Source organism: Chelonoidis abingdonii, chromosome 26, assembly GCF_003597395.2.
Source record: "Chelonoidis abingdonii isolate Lonesome George chromosome 26, CheloAbing_2.0, whole genome shotgun sequence".
NCBI lineage: Eukaryota > Metazoa > Chordata > Testudines > Testudinidae > Chelonoidis > Chelonoidis abingdonii.
Genome location: NC_133794.1, coordinates 17945070 through 17972887, shown reverse-complemented (window position 1 = coordinate 17972887; position 27818 = coordinate 17945070). Strand labels below are relative to the sequence as shown.

Here is a 27818-nt window from a genome sequence, read left to right as displayed (position 1 = left end):
TGCATGGTGACTCATAGTGGATGGGTGGGGGTCACCCTCTCCCCCCTTGATTTCTGCCAGGGTGAGAGTTGAGCTGAGCATGGCTGAGGGGGACGTGCCTGGGAAAGGCACTGGCCTCTAGTGCTCCCTCTGGGGCCTGCTAGGAGGTGCCTGGAGAAGGCAAGAGCGATCGGGTGGCAGCACAGCTTGGCCAGAGGGAAGCCCTCTGATTCCCATCCCTTCCTCGCCCACAGCTGCTCAGGTGGTAGGTGTCTGGAACTCAACCCAGCCTGCGCTGTGCCTGCAACACGGAGGCAATGAGAGAGGTAAGTGTGGCAGGTGCTGTGAGATGATTGGGGGCAAGGTGGTACCACCTTGGAGAGTGTGTGGGGAGCATCGGAGGATTGGGAAAAAACCAGAGGCAACATGTAGGGTGTAATGTGCCATCCCCCAACCTTTAAATTGTGACACCCTCCATCAAGAGTTACAGGTCATCTCTGCTTGCACTATACATCCCCTGCCACAGCTGCTCCCTTCAGCTTTTGCACCCAACCCCCTTCCCAGATGGATGGTTGTCTTGGGCTTCTCCTGCCAAACTCCAGTGGATTTGCCGTGCCCCCCTTGGGTCCCCTATGCCCTTGCTGCAGCAATGAAGTGAGATTCAGTCTTCTCTGATTTTTTATCATCTCCACCCCTGCAGGAGCTGGAGTCTGTCACATATTCCAGCCAGCGTGTGCAGCTGCACAGTGGGTTGTGTTGTGCAAAAGGCCTGGATTTTAATTGCTGAAAGCAAGTGAAGGGTAACCAGAGCAGAGCATGGTCTCTAACACTAAGCAGAAGCTGGCAATACAAAGCCCTGCATCAGCTGGCTGTGTTTAAAGGTAACCCCCCCCCCCACCAGTTTGGGATTGCTAACACCTGTCCCCCCCATGCCCAAGGCCACAGGTGGCACAATGGTGTGCTGAGCGATTCTATAAAGGCGATCTGGCTGGAATCCCTGGAGGAGTGTTTTGTTGGGTAGCTCTGAGATGAGGCTATTGCCTCCTTCCTGGATTCCTTAGTGACTGGAGGTTGCAAACTGAAGAGCTCAACTCTACTGAAGAACAGGGAAGTGAGTGAGCAGTGCTATCAGGGTGCAGCTCTGCAACCTCAACCTCTCTCTTCTGCTCTCAAAAGATGCCCTGATCTGCCTGGGCCAGCACAAGCAGCAGCTCTCCTCCTATCTGATTTGGTGGAGTCCTGCCCACTATAGACTCATAGACTTTAAGGACAGAAGGGACCATTATGATCATCTAGTCTGACCTCTTGCACAAAGCAGGCCACAGAATCTCACCCACCCACTCCTGTAACAAACCCCTAACCTATGTCTGAGTTACTGAAGTCCTCAAATTGTGGTTTGAAGACCTCAAGCTGCAGAGAATCCTTCAACAAGTGACCCGTGCCCCATAATGCAGAGGAAGGCAAAAAACCTCCAGGGCCTCTGCCAATCTGCCCTGGAGGAAAATTCCTTCCTGACCCCAAATATGGCTATCAGTTTTACAACCACTGGCATGTGGGCAGTACCAGCCAGCACCAGGACACGATTCTCTGTCGTCACTCAGATCCCACCCCATCTAACATCCTATCACAGGACACTGGATACTTACTGATGAAACAACTTCAATTGCAAATTAATTCGCCAAATGTAGCTTCCATACATATATCCTCAGTAACTTTATCAGTGTAGTCTTAAAGCCAGATGTGTCTTTTGCCCCCACTACTCCCCTTGGAAGGCTGTTCCAGAACTTCACTCCTCTAATGGTTAGAAACCTTCGTCTAATTTCAAGTCTAAACCTCCTAGTGTCTGGTTTATATCCATTTGTTCTTGTGTCCACATTGGTACTAAGCTTAAATAATTCCTCTCCCTCCCTAATATTTATCCCTCTGATATATTTATAAAGACCAATCTAGTTCTGGTGGCCACACTCTCCCTGGCGTGTCACTCTCATCCCTTCCTTGTCACCTGAAGAGAGGCTCAGCCATCACATCAACCCCACATTGAGCCTGCCTTTATCATAGCAGCATGGGATGTGGTGGTGCTTCAAAGAGCCCAATGCTGGTAACAGCTGGCCAGCTCTCAGGGGCACTGCTAAAGTTGCTTACCACACTGGTAACCTCCCAGCAAGAAGAGATGCTGCCTTGTCCAGCCTTATGACTTTTCTTTGTGTTTTGTCAAAGGGAAAAGGAGATTTGGACAAGACCCCAAACTACAATCAATGCCATGGAATCTTTCCCTTGGACAGCTACAGGGAATAAGAAAAACTCAAAGCAGACAGTTTCAGAGGCTTTCACTGTACTTCCTGGTGTGTGTTTAACAAAAGTCCGGGGGAGTTCTGAGAATGGGGCTTAGCAGGGAGAATTATGAAACCCTCCCAGAACACAACTGACTGGTCAATGTAATGGTAACCAAAGAGTTTATTCAAATCCAAACTCCGGCTGGGCCCAAAGTCACCCCTCTCCAAAGAGAGCAGCCGGACCAGGCCTGTGGAACACCGGGAGCAGGGAGAGAGGTAAGCTACAAAGCTTTCTGGGGTTACGTGCTCAAGGGTTCACTTTGACCAGCTGCCCCCAGGCAACACTTCACCTTTGCCCTGGCTCTGTGTGGATATTACACCCTTTTTCCAAGCATACACATGGCTTGGAGGTGGGAAATGCCTTAGGAGGTTGGCTCAGTTCACTTCAACTCAGGGCTTCCACAGGGGATCAGAGAAATCAGACCTGACTTTTTTCTGCCCCACCCATTCCCACGGAGCAGGAGGCAGCAGCAGAGAAAACAGACATGGTTTCCTACAGTAGGTGAGGTTTCCTATAGTAGGTGCTCTCAGCAAAATACAAGCTCCAGCTCAAATACAAGATACAGGAGTCACTGGCTGAAATTCTCTGGTCTATTCCATATGACTGGAGGGAGGCCTTGACCTTGACGAGATGCATAGAGGCTGAAGCTAGCATTCCTAGAGGTCCTTCTATAAGTTTCTGAGCTCCTTGCAATGTGGACATGCCTTAGCTTTGTGTTGCATGAACTCGCGGAGAGTCTCCGTGGATGGATCCTCAATGCTGGCTGCCTTCACACACCTGCACTAGGCAGAGGCACTGCTACTCCTTCCCTTCTGGACAGCTCGGTTACCATGTGAGTGGAAAGATTCAGTTTAATGATTGATTTTTATGAGATTAGCTCTGTCTAGACAACCTGCTGTTATCTAGCTCCTACAAAAAATTCTTGTCTCTGGATACAGCTGGATATAGATCAGTCATAGCGATCACTTCTAGGATCAGAGTTTGTGAATTGAAATTGGTGCCCGTCACTGCAGTGAAGAAATGTGAATTACAGTTACATGGTTTTGCTGACTCTGGTTTGAGTTGTCTTCTGCAGCCATTCCATTCTGAACCAGTAATGGGAGCGGTGGAGGAGATTTCCTGCTAGTGAAAAAATCTAAAGATACTTGGAAAAACATCTGCAGAAATTCCTAAAAGCGAATCTTCCCAAGCTGACTTATTATGGTCAGTAAATAAAGCGGTAACAATTCATAGAAAACTCCCAACTGGGTTTATCTATCAAAGCATCACAGAAGGAATTTTGCCTCTTAAATTGTGATGGTCCCTTGTGCAAACAACATCCGATTCCCTCTCCTTTTTGTCTGGATAATATAAATGCACACATTGTAGGATGCTTGGCTTAGTTTCCAGAAGAGAAGTTTAATCTAATTTACATATTCCTAGGTACATTAATAACCAGAATATGCCCAATGAAAAAAGTTAAAAGGTAAATTCCCTCCAAGCTCTGCTCAGCTTGGGATTCCAAATAAAAATGAATGCTCGTTATTTCTACACAAAACTAGAGTTAAAAAAGTCGAGGTTCTATGCAGCTAGACATAAAAAGCAACAGCGAGCAGGGCTGTGTGGAGAACGTCCAGGTTCTCCTGGAGAGACCTGGCGACTGCCACTGTTGCTATTTTGGAGTCTGAATTGGCAGGAAAAGTGTTAGTAGCACTCAGCACTTCCCCAAAGAACCCTGGAAGCCCATGCCTGCTGTCATGCCTCCTGGGATAGACTTAGCTGGTATTTACACACCTGAACTCAGTCAGGAGTTTACGCACCCACCCTTCACACAGGTGGGGCGAGAGGTCGCACTGCAGAGATCTTAAGAGATTCTACAATCGAAGGCTAAGAAAGGAAAGGAAGGCAGCGTGCAGCCTAAAGCTACCCCCTCTGGTAGTGTTGGGTCACCGCCACGGGAAGCTAACAGCAACAGGAACCTGCGGGGCACTGCACAATCTCAAGTGAAATGGTTAGGATGACAACTGGACAGCAAGAAGTTGTGGGGAGGGGAAGAATGAACGTAGACATTACGAGACAGGTGGAGGATCAGTAAATCCATGACTTGCCATTTAATGTGTGGGGATGAAGTTGACCAATGATGTATTGTCTGAGGGAGGGGGATGGGTAACATGCAGCGCAACCCAGTAAGAATGGACTCTGACATCTACGTGAACTAAATTAATCATCATCTAAGGAATCGAATATACATTAACTCTAGGGCCATATACATAATTAACAACATTCACCATCACAGACAGAGTTGCTTTCTCCTCTCTCCCTATCTTGTTACAGATGGCCTGATGGACTGTTACGTTCACAATTCTCACAGAAACCTGAATCGCAACAGAGCAAACGCACTCCCCTCCCTGGACCAAAGTCTCTGGACTAATCTGCATTCATTAGCGGGAAAGAGGGATCCCCACATTCATCCCCTTTTGCAGGGACCTCCCATTCCCAGCTGAGAAAATGAGTCTCATTTCACACCCATCAGGATTCCGTGCAGCAGCCTCCTTGCCTGCTTCATGGGAGCCCCATGGGGTCCCATCTCCAGTCTATAACGGTTGTCTCCCCCAGAAGAATGTCTTATGTCACGCAGTGCTCAACGTGGGCACTCCCATGCAATGTGAGTCAGTATAGGGGAAGCTGGGCTCTGGGAGGCTGCAGAGCCCAGCAGTAAGAATTTAGCTACCTCCCTTTGGTAACCGTCTGCAGTAGAGTCCTTCAGCGTGCTCCTTTGGAAAAGTGCTCGTACAAGAGAGGGGCAGAGGGATGCTGGCCAGTGGGCTCCGTTACTGAGCCTCAGCTACGGCCTGCACCTCGGGGGCCTCTGGCTCGCTGCGCAGGGGGTCGGCTTTGGAGAAATTCATTTCCAGGATGTGTCGCTGGAGATGTCGCACCCACTCCTCCTGGATGGAGAGAGGCCCCTGGAACTCCACCTCGCAGAACCTGCACCCAGGGAAGGGGAAAGGGGAACAATGTCAGACCCTGGACGAGATGCTCATTGAATATTTCTATTATGGCTCGAGTTGGGACCAACCCCATCGTTCTGGGCACTGCCGCCCAACTCTAAGGAGCAAACAAATGGGGGGAGGGGATGCAGATGTGCGCAGTGCATTGGAGGAGGTTGTTTAATTAACTGTCAAGACTTTGCATTGACTGTCAGGCATCCAGAGAAGCCAGTATCGGGGAAGCAGTTACCACTGATCTCAGCACCAGACAAAAAGACAGACATGGCCCTTTCTGGAAACCAAACGTTACCTTAAACTCCAAGCAGGCAAATACTGGGAAGGACCTTAAAGGAAGATGGGTCCCATAGCCAGGACTGGCTGTCGGCTGAAAGGGCTCTAAGACTAAAGGCACTGATGGCAGGCTGAGGGACAGCTGCTGGCATTAGGAATCACTGTGAAACGCTATATGTAGGTGGGAGTCTCTCTGCATGTACTGTACAGTCACTGCCAGGAGTCCATGCCCTCAAGAAGAATGGGCTGTGGACTGGGTGCCATCCAGCACTCCGGATGGGAGAGCATGGATCCCTCTCTGTAGACATACCTGCACTTCAGGGTGTAGATGTTACCCACAAATTTCACCAAGGATGTCTGTGGAGGCCTGGGGACCAGTGAGGGCACCGGTCTCATCCTGGGTGCTGGCTGGCGAGCTTCCTCCATTTTCTGCTGGAAGTCGCTGGCCTCCTCCTCTCGGGAGAGGGAGGCCTCTGGGGGTTTGGCTTGTCTTCGTTCAAACTCTAGGACAGAAGAGGCATCTTCAGAACACAGCACCATTGGCAGGCACACGTCACCCAGGCTACAAGCTTGACGCTGAGCTGCAAGGGCCCACGATGCCCCCCTTCCCCTCACCCTGCTTCCCATCCCAGGGGACTGGCCGTATGATCCCACCATGGGCGGTGAGTAATGGTTGGGGGGCATGGGGGAGAGGAAAGGCAATGGTGGATTACTGCACTGACCCATGGGGCCTGTGCCCAGGGGCCTCTGGCAATTTGGAGTCCTTGGAAAAATATCCCCCCACCACGGCCTCAAGGCGGAATGGCATGGGGCCATGGGCGGGCCCATGGGCAGAACAGGGGAGGGGCTCCAAACTCAGAGCTCTGCCATTGTGCGGGGAGGAAGAGGCTCCAGGCTTTGAATTCTCTTCATCATGGTCCCAGCTGACTGGGGTCTGGTCCTGCTTTGAGCAGGGGGCTGGACTAGATGACCTCCTGAGGTCCCTTCCAACCCTGATATTCTATGATTAGCTCTCAGGTCCCCACACCCAGGAGCCACAGGAGGGCTGAGAGCAACAAGTGGAGGTGTGGCCTTGGCCAGAAGAGGCATGGCAGGGGGCTAGCATCCCAAGGGGAAGCTTCATTTGCTGCCCATGGATCCCACCACCTCTCACCAACAGGAACTGTGTCACCATGTGGTGGATTGGCTGGGAAGAGAGGACAGGAAACACAGGATGCTGACTGCCCACCTGTGGGCTCATCCTTCCCTCCCCTCTGGGGGCAGTGCTCTGGACAAGGGTCTCCCAAGCTTTGCCAGCCCACAGCATCCCCAGAGACACCCCAGGGTAAAGGTGTTTGCATGCTCCTGCTTGGCAGTGAGTTCAGGGGCAATAAGAGGTGGTTCCCAACTCACTGTTGATGTTCTGGCGATGCTCCTCCACCTTCACCAGTGACAGGGGAGAGGTGACCATGGGCCGCTCGCCAACCCCACTACTGCCCCTATCCAGGAGTTTGCTGGGTTCACTGTGCCCCATCTCGCCCACCAGGCTCTTGCTCATGAGGGGCATGGTGCCTGGCTGCAGGCCCAGGGGCAGCCTCTTCCCTGTGCTGTCCTGTTCCCGTGAGTGGGACGAGTTGCGGAACTTCTTGGTAAAGGGCCGGCCCCCCTGGATGTAGCTGCGATAGGCTCCGGCCTTCTGGGGCCTGTGCTTGATCCATTCGCTCAGCGTCTCTATGGGTGAGCCATTCACGCACCACTCAGTCACACCAAACTGCCGCAGATGAGCCCGAGCATGGCTGGCCAGTGCCTTGCGGTTCTCGAAGTAGAGGCCACAAAGCTCGCAGCAGGCTTCACTGGCTGGAGACAGAGAGAGCAGGACGTGAAAGCTTGCAGAGGGCCTAGGAAGCAGCTGGCAGCCAGCAGGGCACCTCCCAGCAGCTGGAAAGCAGAGAAACACTGGGGTGCTAGGATCCAACAGGAAGGAGTTGTTTGCTCCATGGCCCTCTCCCCAGTCCTCCTCCTTCGCGGGATCTGTCTGGGGCGGTGGAGGTGTGTGTGAGGGGGAAGCATTTCCATAGCTTACCCCTTACTGTCTGTAACATACAAAATGGCTGGAACCGTCTTGTGACCCAACTCCCCACAATCCTTTGCATCTGCAGAGGGCTGTGGGATGGAGTGGGCTGCATGTTGATTGTTGGCCATTCTGTGGGTCACAGACCACTAGCCCAGGCTACCCAGTAGCGAATTGCGCTATTTTGGCTATACGGTGTCCAGAGACCACTGGCAAAGGTCTTTGTAGTCCTCTGAGCGCTGCAGGGGGCTTTCCAGGCCAAGCTTGGTAGGGAGGTGGCTAAACTAAATCCTGCTGCCTGTGCCCTGAGGTCTTCTCACTGCTTGTTCAGCCAGCTCCCACTGGATGTTGGTCTGCTCTGCAGCTGGGCGGCTACTTCCCAACGTGGGTAGACAGACAGGTGCTAGCTCTGCTGAGGCTAGTTGTTAACAGCAGCATAGCCAGGAATAGCACAGGTGGGCAGCTCTGACTAGCCACCTGGATACATACCAGGTGGTCTGGGCAGGTTTGTATCCAGGTGCTAGTGCGAGCCATTGCCCATGCTACCCCAGCTACACTGCTATTGTTAGCATGCTAGCTTCAGCAGAGCTACTGCATCTACCTGTGCTGGGAAGCAGCCTCCCAGCTGCAGTATAGATGTACCTGGGGTAAGGGCCCAGAACATCCTCTGGTACCAGACAAGTTGCTCTTGTGACATGGCAGGTTTGTGGCACCAGATCTGAGACCCAGAGCAGTGGACTCCCCGTCCCTTTACACTCTCTTGGTTTCTGGGGATGGGACAGCAATGGAGGAGACAACAAAGCAGGACGTCTCTCTGCTGGGAAGTGGGAAGGAAAGCGTTAACACCCCAGCAGAGTGCTACCTGTCCCCTTCTCCTTGGGATACAGCTCAGCAGGGCTCTCCACCCACCCATCCCTCCCTATAGGATGGGGCCCTGGCATGGCACTCCATTGGACCCTCTGTGAAGGGACACAGCACCTGCAGGGTTCTTTGCCTGTCTCCCCTGCCACGATGGAGCCCTGGCACAGCTCTCTGCCTGCCCCTGCCCCCACTTACATGTGTGTGCCGGCTTGTCATGAGCCGCCTTGGCTTTGAAGGGCAGCTCGGTCTGGATGTAGGTCTTCTGCTTCACTTCGCCATGGCCCCCAAGACGATCTTCCTGCAGTGGCCGCTTGGTGGACAGTGGAGTCAGGAAGCCCCCATGGGATTTGTTGGTGAGTGGCGAGAGCGAGATCTCCCGGCTCATGCTGGAACCACTGGGGCCGGGCTTCCCCGTCCTTCCACCCAGCGGGGAGAGGGACATGGCCTGCAGCATTTTCCCAGGGGACTTGAGGGCTGCACCTTCCTCTGCCATCGGCTTAGGGGGCTCAATGCTGGAAGTATGGGGCTCCTTCTTGATCATACAGGGCTTGGACTTCTTCTTGAGGATCTCCCGCAGCGTGTCAATGGGTGAGCCATTGACAGACCACTCGGTCACCCCCATCTGCCGCAGGTGGGACCGGGCATGACTGGACAGCCCCTTTCGGTTCTCAAAGTACTCCCCACAGAACTCACATCGGATATCCCTCACGGGGTCAGCACGGGAGGCTGCAGGGAGCAGAGACAAAGAAGGGAGTGCCTAGAATCCGCAGGCAGCATCCAGCCCCACGCCACTGGAAGGCTCACCAGGCATTGCAGACTGGCGCACCGCCACCCCCGTCAACCTGCATGCCACAGAAGATCTAACAGCAAAGGCTGGTGAGCCATACCTCTGCTATTGCAGCCCTCCATCTCTGTAGCAAGGAGGCACCGGGACATCATGTTAAACATGATTAAACATAGCTGCTAATATTCTGCCGCATCTATAATGTGGCACCTGAGGATCTCAAACCATGCTACCAACATTGTCACCCGCCCTATGAGAGATAAGTGTGATCTCCAATTAACAAATCAGGAAACAACATGCCCGAAGTGGCCAGTGGCAGAGCTGGGAACAGTACCCAGGAGTCCTGACTCCCAGTCCCATGCTGTGGCCAAACACTGATTTGATCTCCCCACCCCCTCAAGCTCTTGCCTACTATGGCAGGTGAGCACTAAAGTCAAAGTCAGCCCACCATGCTAGCAGGAGTGCCGCTGCTCACACTTACAGAGGTTCAGGGGGGACATCTCCTCCCGTGGAGACCAGGTCCTGTTGGATGGATGGGGCTCACCGTGGAGGCTCCCAGACATCATCTCTCGCTTGATCTCCATTCTCATTTGGTCTTGTTTCAGTTTCTTCTGAAAAGAGGGAGGAGCCATCCCTGGAAACATCTTCCTGGCTGTTGGGGGAGGGGAGGAGGTAGGAGAGTGTCCCATGGGACTTCCTGGCTGCTGGACCTTTTTGGGCATGGAGGGCACATGAATCTCTCCTGGGCTGTGAGGCTCCAGCGATCCCATGCTGCCGATGACGGTCTTGGTCATGGCTTTCTGCCCGGAGGTTGGTGGGTTTGTGGTGCCACCCCGGGGCTGAGCTCTGCGCTTGAGTATCTCCCGCAACGTGTCGATGGGTGAGCCATTGACATACCACTCGGTCACCCCCATCTGGCGCAGGTGGGACCTAGCATGGCTGGACAGCCCCTTCCGGTTCTCGAAGTATTCCCCACAGAACTCGCATCTGATATCCCTCACGGGCTCCGATCCAGAGGCTGAAACAAGAAGGGGAGACGTGCATTTACTGTAGAACGTGGCAGGCACAGCCCTATGCCACTGAGACACTAGGAATTTCACCCCTCCCAACCAGACAGCACAAAGCAAACACTCCACGTGCCAGAAGTCAAGACAATGGCAAAGCTGATCCAGGAACAAACTCAATGAAAGGAATCAAACCATCGAACGATCCTTGGGAAATGCGATAGGCAGGGGCAGTGCAGGGAGGACAGAGCAGGCTTTGATGGTAGGGAAGAGAGCAGGCCTTCTTGCTGAGCCTAGACACAGCAACCGGAATGGCTGGAGGCCTTGGTAGGAGCTGTGATCCAGGAGGCCTGGGAGAATAGTCATTTCAGTGTCTTCCTTTGTGTGCATGTCCTGCTTGCCCAAGGCTTTAGAGGTGGGTGTCTATGTGTGTTGGGTGCTGAGTAAAGGAAGGGGACCTGCAGGCATGCTAGAGCCCGGATGAAGACATACATTCCACGTTTGTTTGAATCTCCTTCCCACAGACACTGGAATGATCTGTCCAGGAAGCCCGGGAACCCAGGCTTGTATCGCGCACTGGCTTGCTGTCCACCAAGCAGCTAAACCAAATGGTGTCCTTGTCATTTTTGGCTAATCAAAGTGCTGAGCACTCTTCCTTCAAATGCAATGTATCCTTAACCCCATCCCCTCTTGGTTTCTGCAGATCTGCCTGCCTGCAGCATGATCCAGGAAACCCTGATTTCTCAGTGTGTGCTTGGAAGGAGCAAGAGGAGTAACATGATGCAGTATAATTTTTTTGCCACCATAAGCAAGCTGCAGTCTGAGCCATGCAATCTCTTGGAGGTAAATGCTTAGCGGTGAGTGGGTGCAACTTACACATCGTCTTACAGGCTGCTTGAAAGGGGGAAAGCTTAGCAGCCAGTCAGCATTAAATCACCAGTTTATGGAGAAGAGAATGCACAAACCAGCCACAGTCACTGATCACCCCTCCCCATCTGAAGGCAAAAGCAGAACCTGCCTCCTTCTCTGCACCAAGGGGAGAATGGAAACAGACACCCCCCTCCCAGAATGGGGACCAGACTCAGGCCAAAGGCCTGATGAATGCTGGCCTGAAATGAAAGGACAAGCGAGGTTGATTCCCCCTCTGCCAAGGACAGACAGGGCAATTTCAACCCAAGACGAAAACACCCAGCACTGGGTTTTCTAGCAGGGTCCAGGCACTGAGTCACCATGACATAACTGTACAGGTTAGGCCACCGAGTACCCTAGAAAGTGCAGCAGTTCCTGTCTATCGAGCAGCAGAGAGAGAGCTCAGCCTGCACAAGGCGACAGGCTTTCTGCAACACGAGAGCACCAAACAGCCTGGCCTCCCCTCCCTGATCTGAGTGGTCAAGCAGTCAGAACCCGTTTGACTCAAGGATTCATTCCTGAATGGACGGTGCCCAAGCAGGTGCCTGGTGTTACCTTGGAAGGGAAGGGGCTGTGCTCTTTATCTACTCAGGACTGAGGTAGGAACATGGTGTGTGCGCCTGGCTGAGGAAGGACACAGAAGCTGGCTCAGAAAGTGGTGAGAGAGAGCACTTTATGGGGAAAAGGAAAAAGGTGTGCGACCAAGAGCCATTTATTCTCTGTCATTGCCCTGACACAGAACCCAGGAGTCCTGACTCTCAGTCCCCTGGGCCATACTCCATCCCAGCACTGGGAACAAAACCCAGGAGTCTTGATGCCCAGTTCCCTGCTTTAGCCAAACAATGGTGAAGGCTCGATAGCGAGTGGCATCAGGCCTTGCTTAATGTAAACAAGGGGGAGAGGAGGAGGGAAGAGGAGGCAGTGATGAGAGAGAACCTACAGAGGTTGAGTGGAGACATCCCAGCATCTGAAGCCCAGTACGCGCTGGAGGAAAGACCCTGTTTTCTTTGCAGACTGGCCTCAGCTGACAACCTGTGGGTTTGTGGCTTCAGTTTCTTGGATGGTGGAAGGGAGTGAGGTGAGAGGATCGCTGGCTGTTTGCCCAAAGGCCTTGGTGGAGGTGGTTGTTTCATGCCTGTTGCAGGTGCTGCTGCTGTGCTCTTTGGGCTGGGTCTGTCCGAGCTCCCAGCCTCCACTAATGATTTTCTCTCACTAGGGAGGAGAGAGGAAAGACGGCTTTTGAAGTCTTCACTTTGGATGAGGTCATTTAAAACATCAATTGGAGAGCCTTTAGCATCTGGATCATTCACTCCCAGGTGTCTCAGGTGGGCTCTAGCATGACTCGATAACCCCTTTCTGGTTTCAAACCAGGCACCACATAACTGGCAGTCAATTTCTTTGCCCGAGTCACTATCTACAGCTGCGGAAAGAAAACACATCGATCATAATACATACGGTCACTGAGGAGAATGTCTTTCAAGCACCAGTTACAACCCAAAAGGGACTTGGTTCAAGTGGCCTGGGTTGTCTTTCCAGTGAAGAGGTTATATGCTGCGTTCTCTAGAGATTTTAAACAGGCAGCCCTAAAGGAAAGATAAATTATCACGCTGGCCCAGGCAGCATTGCTGCTGCTCCCTCATGGTTATGCTGGAATTCCATCAGAAACCTTGACTTTCAGGACTTCTCCATCATTTCTGGGTCTCCATTTACATGTGCCAAACAGCTTTAGAAAGTGATAGCCAAAGGCTGTGCATAGTAATCAGGGATCAACATTTTATTTTGTGTTCGCTGGCCCAGGAGCAGCCTCTGAAGAATGTCACTGTTCCTGAAAACCTGTGTGTTGCTCCTCCAGTTAAGCAGTCTTTCCCATATTACCTCAATAGCCAATATCCCATGAATCGCTAAATTTAGAGATTAGCGCTTTACACCATTTGAAAGCTGGAACGCCAAAGTGTCAGATGGCATAAGGCTCTAGTTTCAGCTTTGGCTGACCCCAATGGTACCAGCTGCTACAGTCAGGTCAGATTTAACGTGGAAAAAGCAAGAAGATAAATCAGAATGGAGTGATTTTAAAGTCCAATATTTTGTGACAGGATGGCATGAAAACCAAAGCTTTGGTGTAAGTTCTAAATGCCTGGTGTTCCCTAGCCCCAGTTCTTTGCAATACCAACCCTTAAAACCATATTGGGCACACAAGCTCCTCACGCTAGCTGTGCTCCTTTGACACTGGTACAGAACTGAATACCGTCAGCTCCAGAGCATTCTCTTTCCCCATCCCTGCTAAGTAGCAAGGAAAATCTCAGACCTAATTTTAAACATGATCTGATTTTAAAAGGGATTTCATTTTATGAAGCTGGTGACTTTCCCAAGGGTATGCATGGCAAGGCTATCCCACAGGTGGCACCAAGAGATTAACGAGGGCTGGGACTTTCTGAGGGAAAGAGCCCTCACTTGAACAACTAAGAGTGAAGACTGGAACATTGGTACTGAGCACATGCAGAACTGATGCATTGATCATTACAAGCTCACAACATTCATGCACATTTCTGCAGAAAAACTGCCATATGTGCTTATAGTGGCTGTCTCTTCCATGCAAGTCTATGAATGTCAAGCAAGCACACAAGATGCCAAGGTAATGGCAAGCCTCTTGATTTGAAATCTGCACTCAGGTATATGGCTATTCCCCAAATTGCCCAGCCAGACCCCAGCAGCGTAGGTGAAGGTTAACACAGGGGCCCCAATATCAATGAGAGCACTGCTCACTGCTGTCTCAGTAGCTTGGATAACGGAAGTCTAGGCCTGGTCATCATAACTGGGCTAAGGAAGATTGGGACATGAGGATGCCAGGGCATGAGACAGTCAAACATGTCAAGCGGACAGTCACTTTCCCAACTGTTTCTTTCAGCAGAATCACCCACATCTAAACAGCCTGGATTCAGGGCTTTAGTGTTCAGGCAAACTAGGCTGTGGAAGAGTTCACTAAGTGATACATAAAGGTCAGTCACCCATTTGGAATGACAAACCTTGATGAACAATAGAAAGGGGGACTGGGACATGGAACTGTTTGTCTGCAGGGGCCTGGGTAGGATGGCTGGTCTGTGAAAGTCCAGATCCAAATGGACAATGACAAGACACATCAGCACAAGTAAGACTGATTGCCACCTTACTGCAGAGGGTGAGGACTGGATGTGCCACAGAGGCCAAACTCCATTTAGTGCTAGAGAAGGTCGCTGCAGGTCATACCCGGGACCCTGGGGAAAGGGGAGTACGCAACAGTTTGTGCTGCTGTGGTCCACCTCCATAGAGAGATAAGTTGAGTCTAATCCTGTCAGATCAAAACTAACGTTACTTGAAAAGTAACAGAAGTTAGGCTCCAAACCATACTCTGCTGAGATTAGATATGGCAGCATTTACAGTGTGTAAAACCATGGGCTGCCCTGACGCAGGAGATCTAGCAAGGAGTGGAGTGCATGTGCTGGAGGACAGTGGGTAATTCGTTGTGTGTATTTAGGACTATTTCCAGTTGCCAATTCCATAAGCAGTCAGCACCCGACGCCTCACCTCTCGTTCAGGGTTACCAGACACTGAACTGCTACAGCCCAGTTTGGACAAGAGCTGCTGAGAAAAATCCACCTGTGCTTTCTATGCAGAACCGAAGAGTCTTCTCAGAACTCAACCACGCCACGTTGGAACAGTTGCTGCACTGACTCAGTCTGGTTTATGGGGTGTCTCAGCTCAGATGTTGTAGAAAAGGAAAGCTAGTTGGTTGGCAAACTAGTTCAGACTAGGATTCCTCCCGACTGGCTGTTGTATCCCAGAATGCCCTTTGCTTCCCAACAGACACAGGGCACTGCAGGGAAGAGTTATACAGAGTCTAGGAACAAAGTTCGAAAGCAGCAAGTGGCATCTTACAGGAGGGTGCCCTCTAGGAACTCCCCCAGGACTCCCCTCCAGGAATAAGTGGGGTTGGGTGCACAGCTGATAGACTTGCTTAGCCCCCAGAACAGGCCTGGGGAGATGGCTGCTGCACACATGGAGAGAAGCAGCAAGATGGACGACCAATTTGGCTGCCCTGGTACAAACACAGAGCAAAAGCAGCAGGGGTCTCTGAGGAGGCAGCCTGCTCCACTTATCTGGCTGGAGAGAAATGTGGTAGGAGCTGGGGGAGCAGTGGAAAGCTGCAGGTGTAGCAGAGGCACTTACTTTACCCAGATTTGTTTGGGCGGGGGAGGAGAGAAGGAGCAAGGAAACCCTCACCAGCTAAATCAGAAACAGATGACAATCACCTCCCACAATGAGCTATGATTAGCACTCATCCTCCAGAGACAGGAAAGGAGCCGCACGCTTGTCAGCAAGCCACACGGAATGCAGTCCAGGACCAAGTTGGGACTCACTGCCCTGTGGATGTTTGCAAGGCGTGTCCAGATTAGACAGCAGCAGCCCCTATGGGACCTCACTGGAAAACTGCTGACAGCTACACTGAGTCCCACCCATGGCTGAAAGACAGGAAAGCCCCACACCCATTCTCCCCACATGACAGCGAAGGGATGCCTTATAGAAGGTTACCCAACAAGCCAGCAGCATCGAGTTTTGGTCAGCAAGTTCCCACACAGTCAGCTCTCCTGCCACATATCTAGTGGGAAACACCAAAGGTAAAGAGACTCACTTAGATTTAAGGGCCCTTCCTCCTCAGGCTGCGGCCACTGTGCTTTTGGAGAACTCTGCAGAGGGCTCAGGGGCAACTTGGGGGTCTTGTCCTCGGGGTGTTTCGGAGGGGGAGATCCTGAGAGTGTGGGTGGCACTTTTTTGAGGAGGGGGGATCCTGGTTGTGAAAGGCTCTTTGAGGAGAAGCCTGGTGGGGACTTGATCGCTTTGTTCACAGGGGGATCTGGCAAGCGGTCGCCTGTCTTGCTGAGAGACAGCAGTGCTGGCCGTGGGGAGCTGCTTGTCCCTTCTTTGGGGGAGCTGGATTTTTTGCTGAGTGTTGGGGACATTGGGCTGCTGTCAGGTTTGCCCTTCTGCTTCATCAGTTCATAGAGCAAGTCGATGGGCGCTCCACTGCTCTCGGACTCTGCCACGCCCAGCTGCCGAAGGTGAGAGCGAGCGTGGCTGGACAAGCCTTTGCGGGTTTCAAAGCAGGCGCCACAGACCTCGCATGTTGTGAGGTTTTGAGCTGAAAAGAAAAGCAGCTGTTAGCAAGTCACAGAGTTTCACAAGATGCAGTGCACAATCCCTGCATAGCTCATGCCAGGTGCCCTTGTCCTCAGCACCCGGAAGCAGCCCCCCCATCCCAAAGTCCAATTCTAAACTACTTTAACTCCCAAGACTACTAATGCAAACGTAGCTATCTTTCCTGTTGCCTTGTCGCCTCCTATCAGAACCCTGCACTGTGAGCACTTGGGGCCAGGGACTACCTTCAGTCCACTTGTCTGTAGAGTGTCTAGCACATTAAGGCCCTAACCAAGGCCTCTGGCTATCAATGCAACCACCAGCAATAAACTGGTAGAAGCTGAGGATGAGGGGGAAGCAGACAAGTCAGGCAGTGTGATACGGCAGAAAAAGGACAACAGATCTGGGCCATTCCATTACAGTTGTTAACTTTGCTGCTCACCTTGCCCTCCTGTTCCCCTTGCAGTTTGTTATTCTTTCATTGTATGGTTTCTAAGTTATACTATAAATCTCAGGCCAGGGATCATGGGTAATGTTTTCAGAAGCACCCATATTCCTTTTCAAAATGGTACCCAGGGGGACCTACAATAAGGGATATGGTGCAAACTGAGCTGGCACATTGTGTACACTTCTAGGCATCTCATTATCAGCAAACCCAGAAACTGGAAGAAACCAAGGAGAAGAAACTGGAGAGACTCAGTTACGAGGTCAGACAGACTGAGACTGTTTAAGTTAGCCTTAACAAGGACAGAAAAGGGACATACCTGCCTAAAGACATCTCATAGACTCATAGGTCAGAAGGGATCAATATGATCATCTAGTCTGACCTCCTGCACAAAGCAAGCCACAGAACCCTACCCATCCACTTCTATACAACCCCCTAACCTATGTCCGAGTTATTGAAGTCCTCAAATTGTGGTTTGAAGACCTCAAGCTGCAGAGATTCCACCAGCAAGCGACCCATGCCCCACGCTGCAGAGGAAGGCGAAAAACCTCCAGGGCCTCTGCCAATCTGCCCTGGAGGAAAATTCCTTTCCGACCCCAAATATGGCGATCAGTTAAACCCTGAGCATGTGGGCAAGACTCACCAGCCAGCACTAAGGAAAGAATTCTCTGCAGTAACTCAGATCCCATCCATCCAACATCCCATCACAGACCAGTGAGCAGACTTATCTGCATAATCCACGATCAATTGCCAAAATTAAACTATCCCATCATATCATCTCCTCCATATACTTATCAAGTTTAGTCTTTAAGCCAGATATGTCTTTTTCCCCACTACTCCCTTGGAAGGCTGTTCCAGAACTTCACTCCTCTAATGGAGAAACCTTCGTCTAATTTCAAGTCTAAACTTCCTAAGTCCAGTTAATACCCATTTGTCCTTGTGTCTACATTAGTACTAAGCTTAAATAATTCCTCTCCTCCCTAACGTTAATCCCCTGAATATATTTATATAGAGCAAGCATATCCCCCCGGAGCCTTCTTTTGGCCAGGCTAAACAAGCCAAGCTCTTTGAGTCTCCTTTCATAAGGCAGGTTTTCCATTCCTAGATCACCTAGTAGCCCGTCTCTGAACCTGTTCCAGTTTGAATTCATCCTTCTTAAACATGGGAGACCAGAACTGCACACAGTATTCCAGGTGAGGTCTCACCAGTGCCTTATATAACGGTACTAACACCTCCTTATCTTTGCTGGAAATACCTCGCCTGATGCATCTGAAAGGTGCCAACACCCAGGACAGAGAGGAATCATTTACACAGCTATTTGGGAGTGTAACTAAACCAATCTCTTCCAGTAAAGGCAGAATTCAGGACAGACAGCAGGAAAAGCTTCCTTATCATGCAACCTTCTACTTATGCTGTATCATCTGCTATGGAAGGTACTGGACGAACCCACATTTGGGGTACTGAAGGTATCATGGGAACCATCTTGCGTGGCAGCAGAGGGGAGCAGATAGTCTAAGACGCCATGCAATGCTCTATCACAACGCGTGTTGTTTGGCAAATTGTCCATAACTGCTCTAATCACAATAAGGTGCTGTAGTCTGGGACCTCTAGCCTCCAGAGCCACACTAGAGTATTAAGAACAGGGGTGGTAGTAGTCCCCTCCAATTTATTCATATTAGAGCCAGCCCTTCAGCTCATGGCAAGTTGCCAACAAGACTCCTCACCACAGCAACATGTGAGTACTGCCCTGCTCCAACAGGACCAACTCTCATTCTATCATCCCACACACTGAATAGGCAGGCACAGAGGCCTGGCCTGCCTGCCAGCTTCATTCCTTTCTCAGCGTTCCATTCCTTTCTCAATTTTCAATGAAGAGGGATTGCAATAGAATAGCCCAATGGTGCTAATCCAGTGATTTTAAGAGAGATTACTTAAAAACTCCACCTGTTGCCCAAGGCAGACTAACACCACAGAATCTCTTTCTGCCAAGTTATAAGGATGGAAGAAGTTTGAACTACAAGTACCTTCCCACATCAACGACAATTCCCCGTAATTCTGGGCAACAGGGAAACAGCCAAGAGCAAGGAGTTTTTATTTATTTTTAACATGACTTGCTGTCTATTAAATCACAAACAGGTAGGAATAAAAGCAGGCATGTGGGGTCTGGATAATCAGGAACAGAAGCCAATAAAGGCCTTGTCTGGTTCTTAAACCTTGGAGCAGAGACCATCCTTCTTAAAGTTTTGGAAAGTGACCGGCATGGATGTGATCACTAATAAATCATCATAATCGAGTTCTTCCTTTATAGATATCTTCCCATTTTGTCACACCCATTGACTTGCTACTGTAGGGCCACTCTTGTGTGCTTGTTCATAACTGCAAGATGCCTTGTAAGTGATGGACTTGGACAATAATTTGTTCACGTAGGGGAAAAAAAAAAAAAAGCTTATTTTTTTTCCCCCAATGATAATTACATGCGACAAAGAACAACATAACAAGGCTCCCAGGATTCCTCTGAAATAGCTGAGGAAAGTGCCTCCCCATAAGCAGGAGAGGCCAGCTGCTACGGAGCCAAATTACAGAATGAAGTTGAGCCCTAATCTGAAAAGTACTCACTTTTGGAATCCTGGGAGTCTGGCTTGTTTCCAGGAGGTTCAGGAGACAGTTTGGTCCCTATTCTGTTTGAAGTTTGATCTAATTGCCCGGCTGGAGTACTCTTCTTTGGGATGGGTGGTGACCCGACTTCCATGACAACCATTTCTTCCTCCTCAGAGGCCATAACTGCCAGGGAGAGAAGGAAACATTCAGTCCGAGCTGTAAACAGTAAAGCATTAATGAAACTCACTCAAGGGGAGCAGTGAAGAAAGGTTAAACCATTTCACATTTGATTAAAATGCCCTACAAGTTACTCATTAGCTCCATGTTATCAGCCAGGCACCAAGAATGGAAGTGAAAAAATATCCCAGTCAATACTATCTACTAATGGAAAAACAAGTTTTTAATAGGTAGGTTTACAGTAGACAGATGCTTTTAGACCTGGGTCATTAAGAGACTAGGGACTATAGCTCACGGATGCAAATAAAGAGGGTTAAGTCATCACTGCATTGGAATATACAGAAATTCTCAGTGTAAGCTTCCCATGCTATCAGCAGTGACTCAAGGAACAAAGAGTGGTATGAAATGATGGTATTTGCCATACAGCGCAAAACACATTCCATATATTCTTGTCTCTAGACTGATAGGACCAATGAGCCTCAGCCATGGCTCAGGACACCACTGAGCCTGGCATCGTACAACACAAAACAAAAAGAGGATCCCTGACCATTTCTCTGTAGCTAGTGAGTTGTTAGTTTACATAGCATCACTGATGTCCATAGAGTTTTACAGTCAAGCCAACAGGTCCTGGCCCTGAGGATATTACAATCCTGCCAACTCTTCCTACCATGTGTAGCTTTTACTATCAGGACATCAATAGGACTGTTCATAGCACAAGAACTATGCTTAGTGGTGTTTACATTACCAGGTTAGATGGCTAAAGGCACAAGAAGTAACAACAGACCAAAGGGAAGAGAAAACACAACAGGATTGGTACATTGCTTCTGGGAGAGCATTAATTACGGACAGTTGGACTGTTTATGTTGTGTTTGTAATGTTTGTTTTATTTTCATTGAGAGCCAGCAGGCTAGGGGAAGCACCCAGTGGCACAACTGAGATTACTGATAGCAAGCTGGATCAAAAAAGTTTTGAAGGGGTATTTGAATGGAAGGGTGCCTGGAACCATGGGAGAGAGGCACAGAGATCAGTGGAATCCCAAATTGGAGCAGACAGAAAATATTAAAGATGACATGAACAGACAGGGCAACAAGAAATCTCCAAAATAAAATGTGGGAAGTTTATAAAAATCACTTTTATTTTACCTATTTCTAGAAGCCATAAAACAAAACAAAAACTTAATGGTCGTTTAGAGAAAAACTGCACTGTAACACAAAAAGGAATTCGTGGCAATGTATCCAGCTACAGGGGAGTAAACCACTGCTCTTTAAAATGCCTTAAATATTAAATGTGTTGTTTGGAGTCTTGTAGCCCAGGATATTAGAGAGACATGGTGGGTGAGGTAATGTTTTTATTGGACCAATTTCTGTTGGTGAAAGAGACCAGTTTTTGAGCTTAAGAAACGCCCTGTGTGTGCTCAAAAGCTGGTTCTTTCACCAACAAAAGTTAGTCCAATAAAAGTTATTCCCTTGTCTCTTAAATATTAAACAATAGTTAAAAAAATCAAACAGGAAGCTGTCAGTTTGGAAATGCAAGGTAGGGCTTTAGCTGCTTTATTATATGGCAGAAAAAGGCTAATTGTTTCAGTTATGCTAAGGTAAACTGCTACATAGGTTTGGTTTTTATAGTTAGTTTTACAGACTGAAGTGACTCAAGCCTTTTCTTTTGGTTAAATTTAACTATAGAGCTGTCTCTGTAACTCTGAAAGTTTCTGAGGGTGACACCAGTTTCCCCTGTTCTGTTTCATATGGTCAAACTGGGACTAGTCACTTTCTGCAGAAATATCTCAGCCTCATTCACTAGCTGGAGACACAACAGGACAAGAGTTTTAAAAAAGGATTCAAAAACAGTATCTTTTAACAGGCTCTTGCTGGAAAATATTCATGTTGCTCCCTGAGATTACTGCTTAGGCTTCATGGTGATACATAATATCCAACAACATGAAAGAATCATACAATATCAGGGTTGGAAAAGTCCTTAGGAGGTCATCTAGTCCTACACCTCCTGCTCAAAGCAGGACTAATTCCCAGACAGATTTTTGCCCCAGATCCCCAAATGGCCCCCTCAAGGATTGAACTCAGAACTCTGGGTTTAGCAGGACAACACAGCCTCCTAGAAGTGAAAGAGAAGGCAGAGGTGGGGGCAATGAGCTTGGCCCATCAATGTGAAGGTGGGGCGGAACTGAGTGAGCCCAGCATGTCAGTGGGGGGGGGAAGCAGACCAGAGCCCCCAGGATGAGGACAGGGAATGCACTGAGCCTGGTTTAATAGTGTGTGTGTGTGATGAGGCTGGGGTGTGCAAGCCTGGTTTGTCAGTCCCAGGTGGAGCAAACCCAGTCGTCACTATGTATGTATGTATCTGCATGAACTAGGCACAGTTAGGGTGAGTGAACCTAGTCTGTGAGTGCGATTGGGGGGACAAAAGCAAGCCCAGGCTGTCAGTCTGGGAGAGGAGCAACAGGCTGGGCAGAGCCCTGGGGAAACTGGGGATCACACTGAGCCCAGACTGTCAGTGTAGCGGTTGACCTGGGCAGAGCCCCCCGGGATGGGGGCAGGGGAGCGTGCCGAGCCTGGGCTGTCAGTGCGGGGGGCAGGACGAGGGGGAGGCGGTGCGGGAGAGCGCGCTAAACCCGGGCTGTCAGTGCAGGCGGGGGGGTGCTACGCAGAGCCCCAGGGGAGCGCGCTAAACCCGGGCTGTCAGTGCAGGCGGGAGCGGGGGATGCTATACGGAACCCGGGGGGCAGGGGAGTGTGCTAAGCCCAGGCTGTCTGAGCAGAGCCCCCCCCCCCCCCGATAGGCAGCCGGGGAACGCTGAGCACGGGCTGTCGGGCGGCGGGGGACGACAGACTACAGCGAAGTGTGTCTCCTTCCCCAACGGAAGGGGCCGAGGAGCTCAGACACCCGGTGAGACCCAGACCCGAACCAGCCACCGCCCGGGGCGGGGGGGGGGGGGAGTCCGGCCTGCTCCACTCCGGCCCCCTCCCCCGTCTAGGTGGGGTCGCTCCCGCGCCCGGGGGTGGAGAGGGGGGGGTCCTCACCGGTCTCAGGCACCGCCTCCGGCTCAGGCTCCCCGTCCCGCTCCCGGGGCCGCGGCGGCGCCGCCGCTTTTGTCACTTTCAGCGGCGAAGAGGTGGAGGCCGCCATCTTGGGTCCGGCACATGCAGGGCGGCCACAAGGCGGAACAGCCGAGCGCCGAGCCAGGGGCCGCGCCAGGCCAGGCGGGGCAGCCGAGCGCCGAGCTAACCCAGGCGGCCGCCGCCGCCGCCGCCAAACCAGAACCCACAAAGCCAGATGGGAACAGTCACCTGCAGAGCAATCGATACTCAGCCCTCTCGGCGGGAGCCGCAGACACTTGCCACGCACGTAGGCAGCAGCAGAGGAGCGCCGAGCTCGCGTAGGGCCTACAGGCCCAGGCGGAGGCCCAGGCTGTGGAGGCCCCCAGGGGCTTGGCAGGGGCCTTAAGGCCATGTCTGGTTGTGCTGCCTGGGCAGGATTGCCACCCCGAGTGCCCCCTTGCCTTCGGCCAGCAGGCACTTGGGCCTCTCTCCTGCAAGGGAGTGTCTCTGAGCCTATGCTACAGGTTCCTCCATCCTCACCTCCCCCGTTACTGAAATCCCAGGGCTCCCTCCTGCCCCTAGTTCCTCACACCCCCTCAGCTTTTCCCTGCCTGTCCCTTTCCCCTGAAGCAGGTTCTGAATGGAGGCAGACGGTCCTGCTCAGCTTGTAGCAAAGCCTGGCAGCAGGAGGTTGATAGATGGCTAATATATCTTCCCCTGTTTGTGCCTGCATTGTCAAGAAAGGCTCAAGGAGGGAAAGGGGAAGGACAGACCCCCTCACAGCAGCCCCAGAGGACAGGCCGTCAGAAATTATTTTAAATCCCATGCCAGTCTGCTAACGTAGCACAACAGGGATAGCCAGCACAACCCCTACTTACTACAGCTCCCAGGAAGCACTGCAGCATTAATTGCTCCATGACATGTCAAGAAGTGGCTCATTTTGGACATGCATAAAATACAAGGAAAATAAAGTGCCCCACCCTGCAATGCCCCCTTATTAAAAGCCATAGAATGGCCTGAACATAAGGGGTGCTTTGCTGGATTCTGAACCACAAGGCAGCTTAAGAGGCTTAACTCCTAATCACTCATTAACTTGTGCAATGTAAAGAGATAATGATTTGCCTTCACCAGCAGAAGAAATACATGTGATTGTGACATAGTTCATAAAGAGGAAGTTACTCACCTTGTGCAGTAACAATGGTTCTTCAAGCTCTCTCCCCCTATGGGTGCTCCACTGTAGCTGCGCTTGCATCCCTGTGCTGCTGCTCAGAGAACTTTGGTAGCAGTATCCCTTTGGCCCGCACTTGTGCTGTCCGCAGCTAACCAGTGCTGCGCAGGCAAACCCGCCTCAGTTTCTTCTCTACTAGAGTCCTTGACAAGAACTCCAAAGCAGAGGCGAGGAGGGAGGGTCATGGAGCACCCATACAGACATACATCTCGAAGAATCATCGTTACTGCACCAGGTCAGTAACTTCCTCTTCTTCAAGTAGTGTCCCTATGGGTGCTCCACTGTAGTTGACTCCTGAGCAGTATCCCTAATGGGCGGCTGAGGCTTTGGAGTTGAGTCAGTTATGGATGACAATACTGCGGAACTGAAGCAGTCCTCAGTAACCGCATAGTGTTCTGTGAAGATATGTGCAGATGCCCAGGTTGCTGCTCTGCAGATGTCTGAGATAAGGACATTCTTGAGGAAGGTGACGGGAGGAAACTGACTTAGTGGAGTGTGAGCAGATTCTGGATGGAAGTATGGTGGTGTGACCTGATCACCGTGTTTGATATAGTTTGAGACCCATTTGGAGAGTGTCTGGGACGATATTGCTGTGCCTTTAGACTTGCCTTTGGACCTTTCTGCAGTGAAGAGGAAAAGTTTAGGAGATTTCCTAAAGGCCTTTGTCCTGTCCAGGTAAAAGGCCAAGGCTTTTCTAATGTCTAGTGTGTGCAGAGTAATCTCCCTGTTATCACAGTGACGCTTAGGGTAAAAGGTCTGGAATTAAATCAGCTGGTTTATGTGAAAAGACAAGGTCACCTTGGGGATGAACTTTGGGTGTGGTTTGAGAGTAACCTTATCCCCAAAAAATAACGTATGAGGGGGATGTGCCATAAATGCTGCTATCTCCCTTATTCTCCTTGTCAAGGTGATTGCCACCAAGAATGCTGGCTCAAGGGGCCATGAGTTCAAAGGCTGGCTTACTCAGGCTCTTCCGTATTAAGTTTAGGTTCTATGTTGGGGTGGGATGTCCGGGTTGGGGAAAGGTTTACTATACCCTTGAGGAATCATTTTGTAGTTGGGTGACAGCACTGAGTATCCCTCTATATTTGTTGATGGAAGGCTGTTATGGTCACTAGGTGAAATTTGAGTGAGCTAAGAGAAAGTCCTGATTTCTTGAGAGTCAGTATATAATCTAGGACCATTGGGACAGTAGAAGTAGTCAGGGAAACTTGTCTTGAATTACACCAAGTCTGAAACCTGGTCCACTTTTGCAGGAAAGTATGACAAGTAGCTGATTTCCTACTGTGTAGTAACATTTCCTGTACCTCCTCAGAGCAGAATCTTTCTGTGTGCTGGAACCATGAAGGACCCGGCCTCGAGTCACAGTGTCCGTAGGCTGGGGTGGAGAGTGCATCCCTCGTTCTGCAAGAGGAGGCATGGAGTGGGTTGAAGGGAGATAGGTGGACACATTGCCAGTTGTGACAGCTAAGGGTACCATATTTGTCTCAGGCAGGAGGGAGCAAATCAATAAGACAGTTGCTCTCCCTTTTTTAATTTGTAAACAGGTCTTTTAATAATAGAGGGAACCAGAGAAAGGTGTATACAAGGTCCTTGACCCATAGAAGGAGAGCATCCCCTAAGAAATGCTGTCCAAGGCCTGTTCTGGAGCAGTAGCATGGACATTTCTTGGTCAGGTAAGTGGCTAACAGGGCTATAGTTGCTTTCCATCAGTGTCAGAATATGTTGTGTAGTACTGTTGAGTTCATCTCACATTTGTGGTTGTGTGGGAACTTGTGGCTGCGACTGTCCGCTATTGTGTTCAGTACTCCTGGAAAGTATGCTGCTGCTATTGTGACACTGTGGGAAATGCACCAGTTCCATAGTTTTAGTGCTTCTGTGCAAAGGGAGGGCAATCTGGCACCTCCCCAACAATTTATGTAGTACATATATGCTATATTGTCTGTCAAGACTCTTGGGTGTGTACCTCTGATTATCAGAAAGAAGTGGGTGCAGGCATTCCTGACTGCTTTGAGTTCAAGGAGGTTGATGTGAAGAGATATGTCTGTGGATGACCACTTACCTTGTGTCGTAAGATTGTTGAGATGTGCGCCCTACCCCATGCGGGATGCAGTGGTTGTGAGAAGTAGTGATAGAGAAGGTTGTGAGAAGGAGATCCCCATGCAGACATTTGCTGGGTCTTTCCACTAGTCCAGGAAGTGTTTAACTTTGGTGGGCAGTGACAGAGGTTTGTCTAGTCTGTCACTGTTCGTCCTGTAGACCGAGCTGAACCACGTTTGGACATGTGAAGTCTGGCATGAGATATTACAGACATGCCTGCAGCCGTATGCCCAAGGAGTTGGAGGTAGTGTCTAGCTGATATTTGAGAGCTGCTTTGTACTGTCTGGACAAGCTTTGGAACTAGTGCTCTGGTAGGCGTGCCCTCGCCTGTAATGAGTAGATCAGCTCCTATGAACCCTAGGAGCTCTACCGGGGTGTCCAACAGAGGGATAGGAAGATATGTGTTGCTCATATCCATTCCAAAACCTATTGAACAGTAGTTATGGAAGGGTTGGTAACAATTTTTTCTTCAAGCGCTTGCTCATGTCCATTCCAATATATGTGACTCCCAAGCAGGTGTAGGAGGTGGGTTTGGAGTTCACTGACAAGCAGCCTATAGCGCCTCTCTGTCAAATCCAACATCATCTCTGGCCTGCTGACTGATGGCATAGTGAGATGCAAAAAAGTGTGGACTGAAGACCACTTTGCTGCTCTACAGATGTCCTGAATAGGGACCTATACCATGAATGCAGCTGAAGATGCCTGTGCCCTAGTGAAATGTGCCATCAGGGCCGGAACAAGGACCTTTGCCAGGTCATAACGTGTGAATACAAGAGGTTATCCATGGTGAAATTCTCTGGGCTGAGATTGGAGAGCCTTTCATCCTATCTGCAATCGCCACAAACAGTTGAGTAGTTTTCCGAAATGATTTAGTTCTTTCTGTCAGCGCACATCTGACATCTAATGAGTGAAGTCTCTGCTCCTGGCTCTTGGTATGTGGTTTCAGATAGAAGAACAGAAGAAACATGTCCTGGTTACTATGGAATTGTGAAACTACCCTCAGGAGGAAGCATGGATAAGGACACAGGTGGACCTTGTCCTTGAGGAATACAGTGTATGAAGGTTCTGAGGTAAGGGCCCTAATCTCCAAGAGCCTCCTAGCTGAAGTAATGGACCCACAGAATACCACCTTCTAGGACAAGCAGGGAAGAGAACACGTTGCCAAGGGCTCGAATGGAGGACCCATGAACCTTGACAACACCAGGTTAAATGGAACTAGTCATTGTACCTGGGGGTACAGTCTGTCCAGCCCCTTCAGAAAACAACTACAAATGGAGTTTGCAAAGACAAACTGGCCATTCACTCATAGGTTAAATGCTGAAATAGCAGCTAGGTGGACTCTAATTGATGATACTTATAGCCCTTGCTGCTTCAGAATGAATGCTACTGATGACCACATGAATGAGACACCTTTCGGTGTTGGAGAACCTTTTCCACTTTGCGAGATATGTAGGTCTAGTGGATGGCTTTCTGCTTCCTAGAAGAACTTCTCAAACCAGACTGGAGCATGCTAGCTCTGAGGGGTTCAGTCATGGAGCTTCCAGGCCATGAGGTGAAGCGACTTGAGATTCGGGTGAAGCAGGCAGCTGTGGGGTCCTGGGATATCAAATCTGGAACCTGAGGTAGCCAAATTGGCGTTTCCACTGACAGGTTCATGAGCATAGTGAACCAGTGCTGTCATGGCCAGGCTGGGGTTATCGGGATGACTTGCGCTCTGTCCCATCTGATCCTTAGCAAAACCTCACGTATGAGAGGAATGGGTGGAAATGCATAGAACAGATGACCTGTCCAGGCAGGAGGAAGGTATCTGTCAGATATCCTAGGCCCAGGAGGGAGCAGAATTCGAGACACTTCTTGTTGTGCTTGGT

General features: G+C 50.4%; 1 protein-coding gene across 14 annotated transcripts in view; it reads right to left on the bottom strand.

Moving 5' to 3' along the window:
- Positions 1-2415: 2415 nt before the first annotated feature.
- WIZ (WIZ zinc finger) overlaps positions 2416-27818 on the bottom strand; it is a 165534-nt gene continuing 140131 nt past the window's right edge. For 10 of the 14 annotated variants that reach the window (XM_032775526.2, XM_032775527.2, XM_032775528.2 and 7 more), the window contains 8 exons: positions 19412-19576; positions 15848-16354; positions 12122-12601; positions 9750-10286; positions 8680-9210; positions 6966-7409; positions 5884-6076; positions 2416-5280 (listed from right to left, as the gene is read on the bottom strand). In XM_032775526.2, coding sequence (XP_032631417.1) covers positions 5124-5280; positions 5884-6076; positions 6966-7409; positions 8680-9210; positions 9750-10286; positions 12122-12601; positions 15848-16354; positions 19412-19576 — 3014 coding nt within the window. In that variant the 3' untranslated portion in view covers positions 2416-5123. Of the gene's footprint in view, positions 5281-5883; positions 6077-6965; positions 7410-8679; positions 9211-9749; positions 10287-12121; positions 12602-15847; positions 16355-19411; positions 19577-22604; positions 22744-27818 lie in introns of those variants that run through there. The other 4 variants (XM_075061014.1, XM_075061018.1, XM_032775534.2 and 1 more) reach the window with 3 other exon arrangements.